At 37.8% G+C, this 16,813-nt stretch overlaps 1 protein-coding gene across 3 annotated transcripts in view; it reads right to left on the bottom strand.

Annotated features, from left to right (window-relative positions):
* Positions 1–16,813, bottom strand: part of CRCP (CGRP receptor component) — a 45,287-nt gene that overhangs the window by 26,584 nt on the left and 1,890 nt on the right. For 2 of the 3 annotated variants that reach the window (XM_034752609.1, XM_034752608.1), the window contains exons 2-4: positions 13,709–13,745; positions 6,558–6,656; positions 3,594–3,688 (exon numbers count right to left, since the gene is read on the bottom strand). In XM_034752609.1, coding sequence (XP_034608500.1) covers positions 3,594–3,688; positions 6,558–6,656; positions 13,709–13,745 — 231 coding nt within the window. Of the gene's footprint in view, positions 1–3,593; positions 3,689–6,557; positions 6,657–13,708; positions 13,769–16,813 lie in introns of those variants that run through there. The other variant, XM_034752607.1, reaches the window with a different exon arrangement.

Consider the following 16,813-nt stretch of genomic DNA (forward strand, 5'->3'; position numbering starts at 1 on the left):
TACAGCTCATGTCAGACAGTATCAGTGAGTTAGGTATTTGCATGGCTTTGAAACTGCCCGTTAGCAAGCCAACTGGCTGAAAGCACTAAAAACTAGAGGTTTTAAATTGTTTTAGTGTATTTTACTGCTTTGTTCTTTCTCTCTTTAAGAGGACTGAAAAATAAATTCACAGGGATCGCTAAACGCCCAACAAGTGTGTTTTGGAAAATGCATCAACATCACTGAGCACAGCAGTAATAATGAGAAATTTAGATCAGACCAGACCACTGATCCCGGAAGGCCACTATGAGGAATAAGAAAAGACTTGTGGCAGCTATTTTAATGAGCTCTAACTTGCAAGTGTAGCCAACACCTGAGCTAACAAACCCATCTAAAATTCTGCTAGGTAACAAAAAGAACAGGAGTACTTGTGGCACCTTAGAGACTAACAAATTTATTTGAGCATAAGCTTTCGTGGGCTACAACCCACTTCTTCGGATGCAGCCCATGAAAGCTTATGCTGAAATAAATGTGTTAGTCTCTAAGGTGTCACAAGTACTCCTGTTCTTTTTGGGGAGACAGACTAACACAGCTCCTACTTTGTAACCTGCTATATAACAGTTCCCCCTAGTGTTCAACAGGTGCAATAAAATGGAAAAAGGGGTTTCTCATTCTCACATAGTTCTATTGAGTTGCATACCTTAGTTCTTCCTGTGCCATTGACACATCAGACAGTACAGTTCCTCCACGGACTAAATCACTTGCCAGTTATGGTACTTTTTCCCTGGTGATCCCAGCAAATCCAAGATCCTCCTGTCACTGTCTTCTGCCTGTTCTTTCTTGTCCTTTCTCACTTTCTCTTTCCTCCCTCGAATACCCAGCTGAATGTTTGCTTAGTGTGTCTCCCATCTTCCATATGATGTACCTCTCCCAATCATCTGAACCTTCTTTCTTTGATGATATTTTCTAACATGTCCTGCTCTGTCAGCTCCCTTCCTCTCACATTTGTTATTTTATTATTCTATAAAATGTATTGTCTCTTCCACAGGCATCTGTGATGGGAAGCCTCTGATCTCTGCCATTGGCCAAGTCTCTGCTCCATACTGTAGCATGCTCAGCACATTCACATGGTATCATCTTCTCTTTAGTTTGACGGGGAGGCTTCTGTTTGACCAGATGTTGTTCATCTTTTCAAAATATGGTGTTTGCTTTTCCTCATCTTGCATGAATATGTTTAGCAAAGCCACCTTCAAACGTCATTACACTGCCCAGATAACAGAACTCTTTTTACCTGTTTAATTTCTTTTCCATCCTCATACACTTTCGCATCTGTTGTCCAGTTTCTTACCTTCATAATCTTGATTTTCTCCACATTTATTTTCAATTCCATTTTTGCTGCTTCCTATTCTACCTTTGATGTAAGAGCAATCATTCTTGTTCCACATCATACTTAGTAAAGCAGTATCATCGGCGAAGTCAAGATCATGAAACTCATCTCTGCTAACTCATTTTACACCATCCACAATGCATTGTGTTGTCTGTTTCATCACCCAATTTATTGCTAATCCAAAGAGGACTGGTGATAACTCACACCTCATCTAACTCTAGTCACAATATCAAACTACTGACCCTGTATTTCAGCACAGGGAGAAATTTACAGTATATAATTCAGTGACGCTTGCTGACTACACAAGAAAATGACTGTCATGGGGATTTCAGGAAAAACTCTCTCACTTTAAGTGTCAGCTCTTTATAGTAAAGACTCTTCTCATACACACTAATACTTCCGCCTCAGACCTGGAAGGGATTAGGAGAGCTTGTCTGAATGCTTGAAGGTGAAACTGTCCTCCTAGATTATGTAATTTGCTCAGAAATCCCCAGAGTGCTTTCAATTTTGTTGCATGAATGTGGTTTACAGGATCTATGTAAAGTACTCCATTGTAGGATACAATGCTGGCATACTATCTGGGCAATTAATGTTGACTACAGTTGAAACGAATGAAAGCAGCACAAGCAAAAATGACAGTATTAATGTTAAAGTCAGGTGGCTTCTCAGTACTAGTACCTCAATGTCAACACGGAGTGTGATGCAAAATTATCCGCAAAATGTTGCTAATACTCTGGGCACAAGACAAAAGGCTTGAATGGATTTTCTTTCTGCCCAACTTACTGCTGTTTCCAACGAAGTAAGCATTTCCCTTGTAGTACTGTATATGACAGATAATCTTAACATGTGTCTTTTTGGGACAGAACCAAATTAGTCTTCTCCCCAGAGCAAGATTTCTTTATGGAATCTCCAGAGGAGAAAAAAGTGGTCAGAGAATCCATGTGGAGTACACTGTTCCCTTGTGGTGTTAAGCAAGTGGATTAGAAACAACTGAGCCTTTGTGAAAAGCTGTGTTTGAAAAAGGCAGGATGGAAAGAGATAACAGATTAAAGCTACGCAGAGGGGAAAAATTGACTCACTCCTCCCAGTTCTCATGAGTCTGAAAATTTCTGACAGGCTTCACTCACAGTTTGATGAGGTGTGCAGGAGACCTACCCATTTCGGGCACTAGGAATACCCATTCACACTAATGCCTAAGAGAAAAAATGTTTTTGAAGCTTGTTGGAAGTATGAGGGAAGCCAGTCAAACTTCCACTCTGAATTCCCCAGAAGAGACTATGGCTCTTGTCTGGGTGTTTATTCAAGTGAACACAGATTTCCTGGAAATCACAAAGGATACACCTATAGTGTCCAAGGAAAACAGAAAGGGGAAAAGAAATATCTTAATTTGCTGAACATTAATTAATTAATTAGAGGGTACAATTCTGGGAAGCTGCTGAGCATCCGCAACTCACAGACTCAGGCAAGAATTAGTTTCTTCAACAGATTACACATTTCCCATACATCTCTATGGGGATCTTATGTTCAGTCACACTAGTATGCCTATTCTTTGCTGGGGAGACATCAATTTTTTTTAGGAATGGAGTTATTTTTCTGAGGATAGAAATGAGCAAGATGACTCAACACACTGAGGTTTTTCTTAGCGTCCCTTTTTATTTTGCTGAAAATCCATCCACCTCACATAGTTTCTACCTCAGCAAACATATTTTTTAATACTTCTTTGCATTTTGACTATGAGAACTCATGCTGAACACTATAAGACAAACAGTTTGAGAAAACTTTGGCAAACAGCATCCATTTAAAGCAAATGTGCATGTGTGTAGGTGTTCATCTGAGAAAAAAGGATGAGAATTTTAATTTTGTCCTTCATTTTTCCGTGAACTGGGTTAGACAAGTTAAGCAAAAGCAGACAAATTATTACATTATTTTTATGTAGCGCTGGTTTTGAATATTCTCATGGACTCTTATACACATACAGGTCTGTCATATCTTAGGCACATTTAACATGCGCAATTTCAGCTTTACACAGTCGGCAAAAAGAAAAAAAACAAAGAAAAAGAGAAAAATAACTATTTAAATACTGTTTCTGTAGTGCGGGCGATTCCACCCGCCATTACACTCAATGTAATTTTGACTATACACGATTTTCGCTTTAGGCGCTGACTGTGGAACGTAACCACAGCGTAAGATGAGACAGACCTGTACTCAAAAGAAGATCTTTACTTACTTGGTTAGTTTATGGCCTTTCATTGCTATGAGGAAATCTCTCACAATCTCAGGACTTTGGAATCTGCATGGTGTTTTGGATATGTATTTCAATGTCTGCACAAGGTTGGAAAAAAACAGATTATTACACATTTATTTTTGCTTTGAGTCATATGAGATCTCTATGAAACAAGTTATTTTATGAAAAATCTCCTCACTCCTTTTGAGAGAAGTCTGACTGGGGAACTTAGTTCTTTAACGTCGTTCAGAAGGTAGAATGTGCTGTCATAGCTGGCACAATCATTTGGATTTCCCTTGATTCACGAAGATCATATTAATTTTTGCTGAAAGTGTAAGCAACAGGCAGTATATAAAAAAGTAATTATGTGATGGCAATTATGCCAGCACTTATCTAGGAAACCCTTCTGAAGTTGGCCCATACAGAGAGACACGGTCTAATGCTGAAAGACAGGAACTCCTATGTTCTAACCCAACTCTGAGGGTTCCCTCTGTAGTGTTGGACAATCACTTGACCTCTCTGTAACTTCACTTGCCCATCTGTAAAATGGGGATAATATCTACCCAGATTTGTAAGTGCACTGAAGTGTATGGATGAAAGGTCCTTTTTTAGTGCTAAGCATTTAAACACATGCAATTCAAAGAGTATTCACCTGTAACACATTTTCTTTATTAATTTGAATGAAATATCTTAACTGGCAGATCAAATTGGGACCAAGGTATTTTTAACATCATCAGAGATTTAGAATGTTTTGTATATGTATAATTCTAACAATACAGAGGATTTCAAAACCTTGTTTAAAAAGGCATCCAGTTGTTAAAACCGAATTGAAGAAGAACCTTATCGTATTCATCCTTGGGACCATGTAAAGTTATTTTCTGCCAAGTGTTCATGAATTCAGTGCCAATGGTACTCTCACTGCCAGGCCATAAATAGCTCATTTGAGCTCCACAACTGAAACAAAGCCTTCCAGCATAAGGATGTTTTCATCTTTTACAGCTGAAAGAGTACTGTAATCAGCATATCTGGCAGTGCTTTCCCAAAGAGCTCAGAAGTTATTTATGCAGATCACAATTAAAAAAAAACTTTGCAAGGATATTGTAGTAATTTATTCAGATATTTTCAGTGAGACAATTCACTTCCCTGCTCTGTTGACCTTTTACACTAACATACGCTTTAAAGGATATGTTATGCTTTGTTTCTTTGTTTAAATGAATGAGAATCCAAGATGACAGATAATACATCTTTCAACTTATCCGAGCCTGTCATCCTAACTAAATGGAAGGCTTGGTGAAGAATCCCTGCTTTAGTTTTAAATAAGTATATGCAGACTGCAGTTTACAGCTCCCTTTTTAATTTGACAATAACTTATGAGCTTTTGTGGGCATTGCTTGAAAAACACCCACTATAAGGAGCTGGGATCAGAACAGGATTCCAGAGAATTCTTGCATTTTTCTGAAATAAAAAAGTACAAACATACTAAACATTACTATTATTTACCAATTTCCCCATTAAAATACCATTTTCTATTAGAGGAACACAGCGCTATTTCAATTCTATAATGATTTCTTTTCAAAACTCTGCTGCTTCTTCCATTAAAAAAATCAATTAAAAGTATAAAAATGTCATATTAGGGTCACATCAAAATTCAGTTCCTGTTTACTAAGATAGATCCAGCAACTGCAATACCAGTGGGCACATGCATGTGCAAAACTTGTGAGTCTGTATGCGTGATGGACAGAAATAATTCCATTAAGTTGAGTACCTAAAGCAAGTACACCTAGAATTAGTCTCTCTCTTTCTACTGGCACAAATAAATGTCTAAATGGCAAAATGCATGTGAAAGCATTTCATATACTGGCAACAATATAATTAAAGAGTTAAACTGTAAATTATGTTTAGACATAAATATAATCACAGAATGGTCATTTGCCCCATATATTTGAAACACATCAGAATGAGATAGTAAATCTCAATGTAAAATTAAATTAGATTTTTGTAAACTTCTGTTTTATCAAATCTAAGGCTTATAAATTGCAATTTTGTCCTTTCAGACAAAAAACAAACAAAAAAAGTAAGCCTGGATGAAATCTTGCTCGCATGAATAGTTCCCCAGCAATCAATTCATGCAGGCCAGGAAAGCTGGAACTGGCCCAGTATTAACCATGCTGATATTAAAGACAATTCTCTTCCACGGCCACCAGAGGTCAGACTACAATTTTTTTAAGTAATTACATTTGATAAAGCTGCTAATTTAAGATATTCAGAACCATCCCATCATGTTAACGATCAGTAAATAATAGTTTTAAAGATTTTTCTAACAACACATCAAATATTTAATACTGAATTTACCCGTGACTGAATGTATAATTTAGTTAGACTGTGTAATGCAAGACAGTAGTTTCTTTTTTAGTTGGAGAATTTAATTTATTTGTTTTTAACAGAGAAATCTATAGACCATGTGAGTTCTAAACCTCAGGTCTGAAACTCCTAGCCTCCCTGGAAGTACGGATTCAAATACAGGCAGCATGTGCTGGCAGGCTTAAAAATATATTGAATGTAGTTTGCTGTGTTGAGGTCTTTTGAATGACACCTCAAAACCAGAGCCACAGCCTGTCTGCTCTCTATAAACATTAAAAATCCTTTGGCCATTTTCATAAGAGCAGGAGTTTGTCCTTGTGTCCTTGACCAAAACTGCTCCTTTCCTCCATGATGGTGCACACCAGCCAGCCAGCACTTTCCAGCTGTATTTCAGTTGTGCTGTACGCGCGCAGCTTAAGCACCACTTTCAGATTTTCTGGGGAGGAAAGTTATATTACAAAAGTCAAATATGTATTTACTGAAACAAAGTTCATGAGCAGGAAAATTCCAAGACAATTTTGCATGTGTGATTGTAAATGATGAACACTGTGATACAAGCCAGCCTCTGACTTCTGTTAGGATGCTAAGGGCTATAGCTCTACTCACTTCGTACATGATAGTGTTCAGATTCTGCTGGCCAGAGCTCTGTTTGTGTTTTCCACTATCTTTGCGCTGCTGCTTAAGATCGGTAAGTAACTGGAACACCTAAAAAGAAAAAAAAATTAAAAGATTTTTTTGAACTAGTTTAGCATTTTTTCTACTGCCATGTTTTAAACATGTGTTATTAAATATTACCAATCAACTACAAAAGATTGCCCTACTAGTGACTGACTGTGGGATTAAAATGGAGACATTTTGGTAATGGAAAAATTATTTGTATACAAGAAATGATGAGACAGCAGATCATTCTAAATTATGGTTATTGGTCTTGAATTACACCTCTACCTCGATATTAACGCTGTCCTCGGGAGCCAAAAAATCTTACCGCGTTATAGGTGAAACTGCGCTATATCTAACTTGTTTTGATGCGCCACAGTGCGCATCCCCGCCCCCCCCGGAGCGCTGCTTTACCGTGTTATATCCTAATTCGTGTTCGTTATATCGGGGTAGAGGTGTATGTTGAACAAAAAGATGTAGGAAGTGTTGGACCAAAGCCTGTAGATATTTGTATGGACTATCAGCACTTGTTGAAGCCTTACCCAAAAGCCCCCATGGAAAAAGTGGTTACCAGAATGAAACTATCAGCCACTTAACTCTATTCCGTGCAACTGCTGGCTATGTGCCACACCCTGCAGTTCTCAATTGAAACTCCCACTGAAATCAGTGTGCCTGTTGCTGGAATACCGGCTGCAGGATATGGCCCTGTGTTATAGTATGTAATGTGTGTATACGGATTAACCTACAATATTAAAAGAAAAATATTCAAAATATTCTGTTTTACAGAAACTTAAGTGTGCTGTAGGTGCAAGAAGAATGTGTGCCCTACAATTGTGTTTCTGTAACAAGCCTACAAAATTAGAGCCTGATGCTGCAAACACGACTAAATGTAGTGGTGCTCCTATAAATTCACTTCAGTGGGGCTGCCTGCAGTGAGCACTATGCTTACTAGTAAGTATTTCTGGGATCAGCTTAGCAGGGTGCTCAGATGCCACAGTGATAAGTATGGTATAAAAACCTCAATAGATGTTATTAGTACACGAGTTCCTTAGAAAAAATAAATACAAGCAGCAATATTGTTGAAAAAAGAGTAATAAAGACATCTCCACGTTTTTGAATGCTCAAAACTGTAGGAATGAAATTAACTATTTGATGTTTTATGTAATAAGAATTTTTAAACTAAATTATGTTTCAGTTTCTAAAATAAAGTATTGACAAACCTACTACACTGTTGCTACATCTTCTTGCATGACAGTCAGAACTGTAGTAAAATGTAAAGACAACTTCTGTTATTCTTTTCGGCCCCAATGCAGCAAAGCACTTAGGCTTCAGTGGTTCACATGCTTAAGTGCTCCCAGCCAGGCTGTGGGAGGCATTCAGTACAGAAATGTTTTAAATCATCTATTTAAAATTCCTTTTATACTCTGTGAAAGTTCTGTGTTCACAGAGAGCCCCCGCAAATGCATCCTTACGGGTCATCACTGATACCAAGAGTCTCCATGCCCTGATACCAAGAGTCTCTTCTGATGCATATATTGTCCTGGAATAAGGCATTCTGGCGCGTCACTAATGAGCTCAGAAGAGGGAGTAGATTTTAAGTCTAAAAAAGAATTCTCTAAATATTTAGTTAAAGAACAGTTTTTCTCTATCTAAGCATTTATACTGTACTCATTATATTTGGGCCCAGAGTAGCAGATGGTATTATTTTTAAGGTTGCAATAGACCAAAAATAAATACTGCTTACGTGCCCCATTTCTGAATTGTCTGTTGTAATTTTTAAACTTACTTTAACAGCAATGCTGCTTGCTGCCTTAAATTCTGGATCCCTAACCACAGATCCGTATTAAACTACAATTGCATTGCCTGGGAACAACTTGGCTACTTGTGCACTTATTGTGAGCGCCTTCACCTCATGCCTCCCAATATGTTCAAAGCTGATAACAAAATCTAAGTAATGGACACTCTTCTATTTCTGCTTCCTTAGTTTTTAACACGCCCCACTCAAATTTCACTTATAAATCCCATGGCCTTGTAAAAATTATTGTAAAAATTGGTTCATAGAACTACAATGAAATATGATGAGCAATGTTACCAGTAACTCTGCCATTACAGCAAATGTTGCTATAACTGATCTTCAAACAAAGTGCAGTCTTTATATACTAAATAGAGTACAAGTAAATATAACCAAACTGGGACTTGAAAGAGGACACTGATTCCACAAACCTACATACAAATAAATATCAGGTTAAATGAGGGAAAGTGAATTAGAGCTGCATTTACACTTTACTTATTCTAACCAATGCACTACTCTTTTGTAATATTTTCTCTTATAGAAGGAGATAGGGAAGAAAGCATATTGTGCAAGATTCCCCCTGCCTTCATCTTCGTCAGCATAGTTCCTTCAACACTACTTGGCATTTTCTAACTGTGGTCAAGAGAAACATGACTAGCCCTAATCCTATGTGGGATATCATTTCCTATAATTTTGCACATCTATAGCACCTGCCACCTGAGGATCTCAATACACTGTGAACACATTAACTTTATACCACAGTACGTACCAATACACTACTGAGACGGGCAAGTGTTGTTTGCAGATGATGAAAATGAGGCACAAACAGGTGAAGCAACTAGCCCAAGGAAATCTTTCAAAGAATCAGGGATAGAACCCAGATCTCTTGACTCACAGTCCTGTGCTTCATTCAGACATTTTTAATGCAAAATATTAGCTTGGCACTGATTGAGTTAGACACCCTCGTCAAGCTGCAATACAGAGAAACAAAGGCACAAATAGCAGCCCAAGAGAAAGAGGATACTAGTTTTAGAGGAATCTGTAAACAGAAGAGTGCTGAAAAATGTGCTTAAAATGCCTACAGCTGCAGACACTGCAAATCCCTTCCTGAAAAGAATTAAAAAGCTATATGTGCTGAGACAACTATGCTGAGAAAGGGAAATGGTGAATGAGCAGTCTCATCAGTAATTCCATTTGCCACTTCCTTTCACTTTCTCACTCAGCACATATGGGTATATATGGCAATAGTGGGGAGGCATTGAGGCTAAGATGATGATGGCACAGACCGAGGGACAGAAAGTGGTTTTAATAAGTGCAGATATTTAGAGCATATAATTAAGGGTCCGATCTTGCAAAGTGATCAGCACGTCACTGCACTGGGCCCTTGTTCTGGGGTGCCAGAAGATTTACACAATGCAAGAATTCTTCTTGTACATGAAAGGTAGGATCCATACCCAATATTACCATAACATCCTGGCATGTTGAAAAGGAATACAGAGAAGTATTGGAAAGGTCTCATTCTGCAGCAAGCCATAATTTCTTCCATACTTCTTGCTTTCCATTCTGAGATGGTAGATTTTTTTAAATAAATATTTAATACCACACTTACATCCTCTGACATAAAACCATGGGCTATTTTCTATTTCTTAAACAATAAGATTCCTTCCAAATATTTCATTAAAGATCTTCTAATGACTGACAGGTGGCATACTCTGCCCTCGTCAAACACTTCAAGACTTAGCTCAAAATCAGGATGAAATGGATATCTAACTTCAAAACTTCAGCAAGGAAATAATCTGAAGAAAAATGTATGGTTTTTAAAGCCTTTAAAAAAAAAAAAAAGCACTGAAATCCTCAAGTTATCTGATTGAATTTGCACCTCATACTAATGTCACATTTCCATCTTACCATCACCAAAAAGGCATTTTCACTCTGAAGACTGTAAAAAAAGGCTCAGTAAGGCCTTCTCTTCACTAAGAAAAAAAATGGTGTTTTCTTAACTAACATGGTAAAATCATAATGAAGACAAGGCAGTTGTAGTTCTCATATGTGTTAGCAGGTCAAGGTAAACCCTAGGCTCCCCTCTAGAGTTTACCTGGCCCACTAACACATTTCCAAACAACAAACTATTTGCCATTACTGAGATTTTACCATGTTAAGAAAAGACATTTTTTCTGTAGTGTGGACTTACTCCAAGATCTTTTAAAACCAAGCTGTAAGAGACTTACAAAGAGCTTTTTTTTTAAAGCACTGATTTTAATTTCAGTAGGTACTGCAGAGAGTTCTGAGCTGCAGGATGGTTCAAGTTAAGCATGAAATAGTGACCCTGTTAGTAGCAGCCGTTTCAGAAAACATCTGGATTGATTATTTTATTTTATTTTTTTTGGCAAAGATTTCCTCCAGTTCTAATTCTGTTTTTCTCTGCAACATGAAAATGGATTCAGCAGTTGATCACAGAAATGTAGGGCTGGAAGGGACCTTGAAAGGTCATCTAGTCCAGCCCCGTGCTGAGGCAGGAACAAGTATACCTAAGCCCATTCCTGACAGGTATTTGTCTAACCTGTTTTTAAGAACAGGGATTCAAAACGACCCTTGGAAGCCTGTTTCAGTACTTAAATATCCTTGTAGTTGAAAGGTTGTTCCTAATATCAAACCTAAATGTCTCTTGCTTTAGACTAAACCCAATCATTCTTGTCCTATCTTCAGTGGATATGAAGAACAATTGATCATCCTCCTCTTTATAGCAACTATATTTGAAGACAGTTAGTAGGTTTCCCCTCAGCCTTCTCTTTTCAAGATGAAATATGCCAACTTTTTTTTTTAACCTTTCCTGTTAGGTCCGATTTTCTAAACCTTTTGTCATTTTTGTTCCTATCCTCTTCTCTCCAATTTGTCCACATCTTTCCTCAAATGTGCACCCAGAACTGGACACAATATTTCAGATGAGGCCTCACCAGGGCTGAGTAACATGGGACAATTATCTCCCATCTTTTACATACAGGACTCCTATTAACACACCACAGAATAATATTAGCTTTTCCCACCATAAACCCCAGATCCTTTTTAGCAGTACTACTGCCTAGACCAGGGGTTGGCAACGTTCGGCACGCGGCTCACCAGGGTAAGCACCCTAGCGGGCCGGGCCAGTTTATTTACCTGCTGACGCGGCAGGTTCGGCCGATCGTGGCCCCCACTCGCCGCGGTTCGCTGTCCCGGGCCAATGGGGGTGGCAGGAAGCCGCAGCCGACACATCCCTCGGCCCGCGCCGCTTCCCACCGCCCCCTTTGGCCCAGGACAAAGAACCGCGGCGATTGGGGGCTGCGATCGGCCGAACCTGCCGCGTCAGCAGGTAAATAAACTGGCCCGGCCTGCTAGGGTACTTACCCTGGCGAGCCGCGTGCCGAACGTTGCCAACCCCTGGCCTAAACAGTTATTCTATTTTGTTGTTCTGCATTTGAGTTTTCCCTCCCAAGTGTAGTACTTTGCACTTGTCTTTCTTGACTTTCATCTTGCTGAATTAAAACCAATTCTCCAATTTGTCAAGATCCTTTTGAATTTCAATCCTGTCCTTCGAAGTGCTTGCAATCCCTCCCAGCTTGGTGTCATCCGTAAATTTTATAAGCATACTCTCCACTCCGTTATTCGAGTCATTAATGAAATATTGAATAGAACTGGACCCAGGACTGACCCCATTTGACCCCACTAGATATATCCTCCCAGATTGACAGTAAACCATTATTAAATACTCTTTGAGTATGGTCTTTCAACCAATTATGCACCACCCATATAGTAATTTCATCTAGACTACATTTCCCCAGTTTGCTTACAAGAATGTCATGTGGGACCGTGTCAAAAGCATTACTAAAATCAAGATATATTATGTCTACAGTTCCCTCACATCTACTAGGTCACTAACTCAGTCAAATCATACCAGACCAACCTATTCTTGAAAATCCACGTTGGCTATTATTTATTACCTTATTATCCTATAGGTGCTTACAAATTGATTGTTTAATAATTTGTTCCAGTATCTTTCCATGTATTGATATTATGGTGATTGCTTTATAATTGCTTGGGTCCTCTTTGTTCCTCTTTCTAAAGATAGGTACTGTGTTTGCTCTTCTCTAGACATCTGTGACCTCACCTGTCTGCCAGAGTTCTCAAAGATAATCGCTAACAGTTCTGAGATTGCTTCAGCTAGCTCCTTAAGTACCCTAGGGTGAATTTCATCAGGCCTGCTGACTTGAATACATCTAGTTTAGCTAAACATTTTTTAACCTGTTCTTTCACAGTTCAGACTTATGCACCTTTCCCCTTGTTGTTAATATTAATTGTGTGAAGTATCTGGTCACTATTAACCTCATTAGCAAAGAATGAAGTAAAATAGGCATTAAACACCTCAGCTTTCTTGATGTCATGCATTCTTAACTCTCCTTCCCCACTAAGTAGTGGACCTACACTTTCCTTCATCTTTCTCTCACTCCTAACTCACTTATAGAACCGCTTCTTATTGCCTTTTATGTCCTTTTCTAGGAGTAACTCAATTTGTGCCTTAGCCTTTGTGATTCTATCTCTACAGGCTCACGCTATTCTTCTGTACTCATCCTTAGTAATTTGTCCATGTTTCCACTTTTTGTAGGATTAATTTTTTATTTTCATGTATCATTCTCTTGGCTGTATATTCATTTCTGTCTTAAGACTGGTTTAAAAATGTCCATTTATGCATTACTTTCCTCAGGCACAAAGTTGACAACTTTAAAGATTTTGGGCCTGATGAGAGAACAGTATAACTGCAAAGAAACCAGGGCAGTTGCCCAGATGTAAAACTGGTGTAAAAGAGAATCTGACCCCAGGTTATGAATACTGCATACAAACAAAGTAAGGGTATTCAGCAAATTGGTAACATAAAAATGTGGGAGAAGAAAAAAGATAATCATTAAAATTATTGATGTTCTGAAGGACTATTTTCTCATGGATTTGAGGACACACATACAACACTAATATTTGGGTTTGGGTTTTTTTTGTTTTTTCACAGATTTGGGATCAAACTCTGCTCACATTCACCATGCAAACAGTAGAATAAGAACTTGTCTAGGTCCCCTTTAAAGCCAGAAATAGACCCCATTTTACCAAACCTATAAAAACAAAAAATTCAAATGTGAAAAATCAAAAGTTATACACAAATCTCCTTAATTCCCTGGTTACAACTCCCTGGAGAAATTATTTGTATTTGGACCAGGACATGCTCTCATTGACATCAAAAGGAGTATAAATTGTCAGTTTAAAATCATGGTACAAATAAACTTACCTCAAAGTTACTCAGCAATGCAGCATTTGCGTCTTTCCTGGAAAACAAAAAATTATGCATGTCTCAAATGAAACTGTCAAAAATCTATTCTCTATTCTTTGCTGATCTGTGTGGACACTAAAAAAAAAAAAAGGAACAGTTCTTGTTAATTTCTGAGATTTTTTTTTTATAAAATCTTCAGGATCACAATTCTGTTAAATCCTCTATAATTTCTGGCTATTGCTGTCTTTCGGAGTTACTTATTTTTGCACACTCCAAATGCAGCTATTACACAAACTAACTGTTTAAAAATATTTGGCTACAACTTAGCCCACAATGCATCAGGAAGTGTTTAACTTGCACAACAGAATCCTCTGAACTGGGACACCCCAACGAATGGCTTATCATCCTAATTAAGAACCTGCCCCATTACTCCAGGATTAGATAAAACTCCCTGAAGTTTTGTCTGAGTGAAGAGTGATAGGCAGAACCATTACAGAAGACTATTATAAAAAAGAAAAAAATATACAGTACACAATACAAATGAAAGAATAAAATAAAATTCATTGCACTTCATCTTAATTTTGTTCTTTTAATGTTTATTTGACAAGTTCTACACTAGCAGACTGAAGTTTAGAGCTTCCCACCAAATGCTTCCCTATTAAGTGAAACGTATAATAATTCTATCCCAATTAACCAAGAATCATTGACATTCACTATCATTAGGCTAAACAGGTTTGCTCTGAGTTAAGCATGCCCTAACTAAGTAGAGGATGCTGTAATTTTATTTTTTAAAATAAATAAATAAGTGTTATGTAGAAAAACTAGCCAAGAGCACAATACATTCTGCTGAGCAAACAGACAGTAGTAACAACAACAGAAAGTTACCATACAAAACACACAAAAAACGCTTTTCTCTGAGGTCTGTGTTGCACCATATAAAAAGGTAGAATGTATTGTCAAGTAGTCAACTGTTTGAATAGAACTGTCACATTCATCACATTCAAACAAGCTAAATGCCTTCCACAAACTTCCATAGGTGCTATTATTGATTTTAAATGAAAGGGACCTCCTAAGCTGACTCGAGAGAATCTTCAGCAAGTAAGCTTACACACACACACACATCAGTTTTCATTCATGTTTTACGAACCATATCACTTTTGTTTATTTGGTAAATGCAGTTCTTTGGAATCTTTGCATTCAGTCAATCGCCACAGAAATCTTTATGGATGAGGACATTCTTTGTTATAAATAATAATAATGCCATGGAAGAATCACATATAAAATCATCCAATTAAAAAAGTGAGATGATTATGTGCAGTAAACACAAGGTTTTCAGGATGTGGGTCTTTTTAAACTACATTTAAGTCAAAGGATTGGTTTGTTTTTAAAACTGTACACCTCTACAGTTCAGGGCCTTTTAGGGCACAATGGCTTAAACTCTTTTCATGTACCAATGTGTGCCAAACCTAAACCCATCCAGACCTTGGATCTTCTCAACATTTTATATTTTGCCAGGCTAGTAGGATTTTAAACTGAACAATACAATAGAAACATTATTGTTAGTGTGCTTATTCAAGTTGAGTTACCTCTTTATGAAAAACTGGTACCGTTTATAAAGTATAGATTTCAGTTTTCACATCAGTCCCAGCCCTCTTATGGGTAATAAAAAATAACCAACCAAAAGATTTAAAGAAAAGAATGTACATAAAATACCAGAACTTATTTTATTTTTTATATCAGTTCGATATATAGTTTTATATCAGATGTCTAAACATAGCACTCCGCTGACTCAGAGTTGAACGGAAAAGGAAAACTCACTTGATTTCAACACCAACTCTGTAATGTATTAGAGTCCCTTCAAGAGTTATCAATGGCCTTAATTGCTGTACTAAGTGAAATATTACTGAAAGATTTTTCTTGGTATAATAATATTTATTTTACTGTATGGGAGCCCTTATTTTTAAAAAATTATTATTGGCACCTTATGCTTCTAACATTGAAACTACATTCCATTTCTAAACCAAACCATTTTGTGAACTTTTTTTGGGGGGGAGGAGGAGAGGGGGAGGAATATAACAAATGTTCATCTTTGAATTTCGAGAGCTTTTTGACAATTTTATCTGAAGATTTTCCTCTTCTAAGGACTGCTTGATGAACAAGATGGGGGTGTTTGTTCATTAGGCCCCAACAGGGCTGAGAGTTCTACATGGGGTGGACTGCACAATATTCCCACCACCTTCAATGGGTCTCAGCACTGGGCAAAGGTCCACTCCCACGGACTCACTGCAGGATCAGGGTCCTGCAACCACTTACATACATACCTAACTTTACTATCATGAGCAGTTGCATTGAAATCAATGGAGCCATGCTCAGCTGTAGAGTTAAGCATGTGCATAAGTGTTTGTTTGCAGGATCAGACCCTCAGTTATGATAGGTCCTATTCATCAAAGGAATGAGTAGGAATTTTTCAATGGGCCAGATCCTGTCACATGTTGAATAGCCCCTTATGTCCTGATCCTGCTAATTGCTTTGTGCATACACAGACGTCCTTCCAGGTACAGTAGCTTCCAGGGCAGGGGCCTTACTCTAAAAGGTGCAACTCGGTTTAAGGCTGACAGAATACGGTCCTATATTTTTAATAAAAACAACACCCCTCTTCAGTATCCACCTCTGAATTTCAATAAGTAGCTTTAATTATACAAATGGAGAGACCGCATCTCAGATGGTATAGAACACTGTTAGCTTCTTCACTGACATCAGTGGACCTATGCCGACATACATCAGCTGAGATTCTAGTATCTTAATACCCATATTTATCAGAAATCAGTGCTGTATGTATGTAGATAACAGCACAACTCAACATTTATGAAACTTGCTTTCTATAAAGACTAGTTTAATAATTATCTCTAGAATTCATTTTTAAACTTCAAAATAGATTACATGAAAAATTAGATTATTTTGTGTGTCAGAGATATTGCCAAAATGGTAGTTTAACTTTTTGGAAGTGCGTACTACTGTCTATTTAGAAATATATAGGTTTGTGTTGTATACATACACAGCACCCAGATATACAACAAATTGCTGGAGTTCCTAGCACTACTGCCCTGAACCAGCACTCTTCTG

The sequence above is a fragment of the Trachemys scripta genome, chromosome 18 (assembly GCF_013100865.1).
Source record: "Trachemys scripta elegans isolate TJP31775 chromosome 18, CAS_Tse_1.0, whole genome shotgun sequence".
In the NCBI taxonomy this organism is placed as follows: Eukaryota; Metazoa; Chordata; order Testudines; family Emydidae; genus Trachemys; species Trachemys scripta.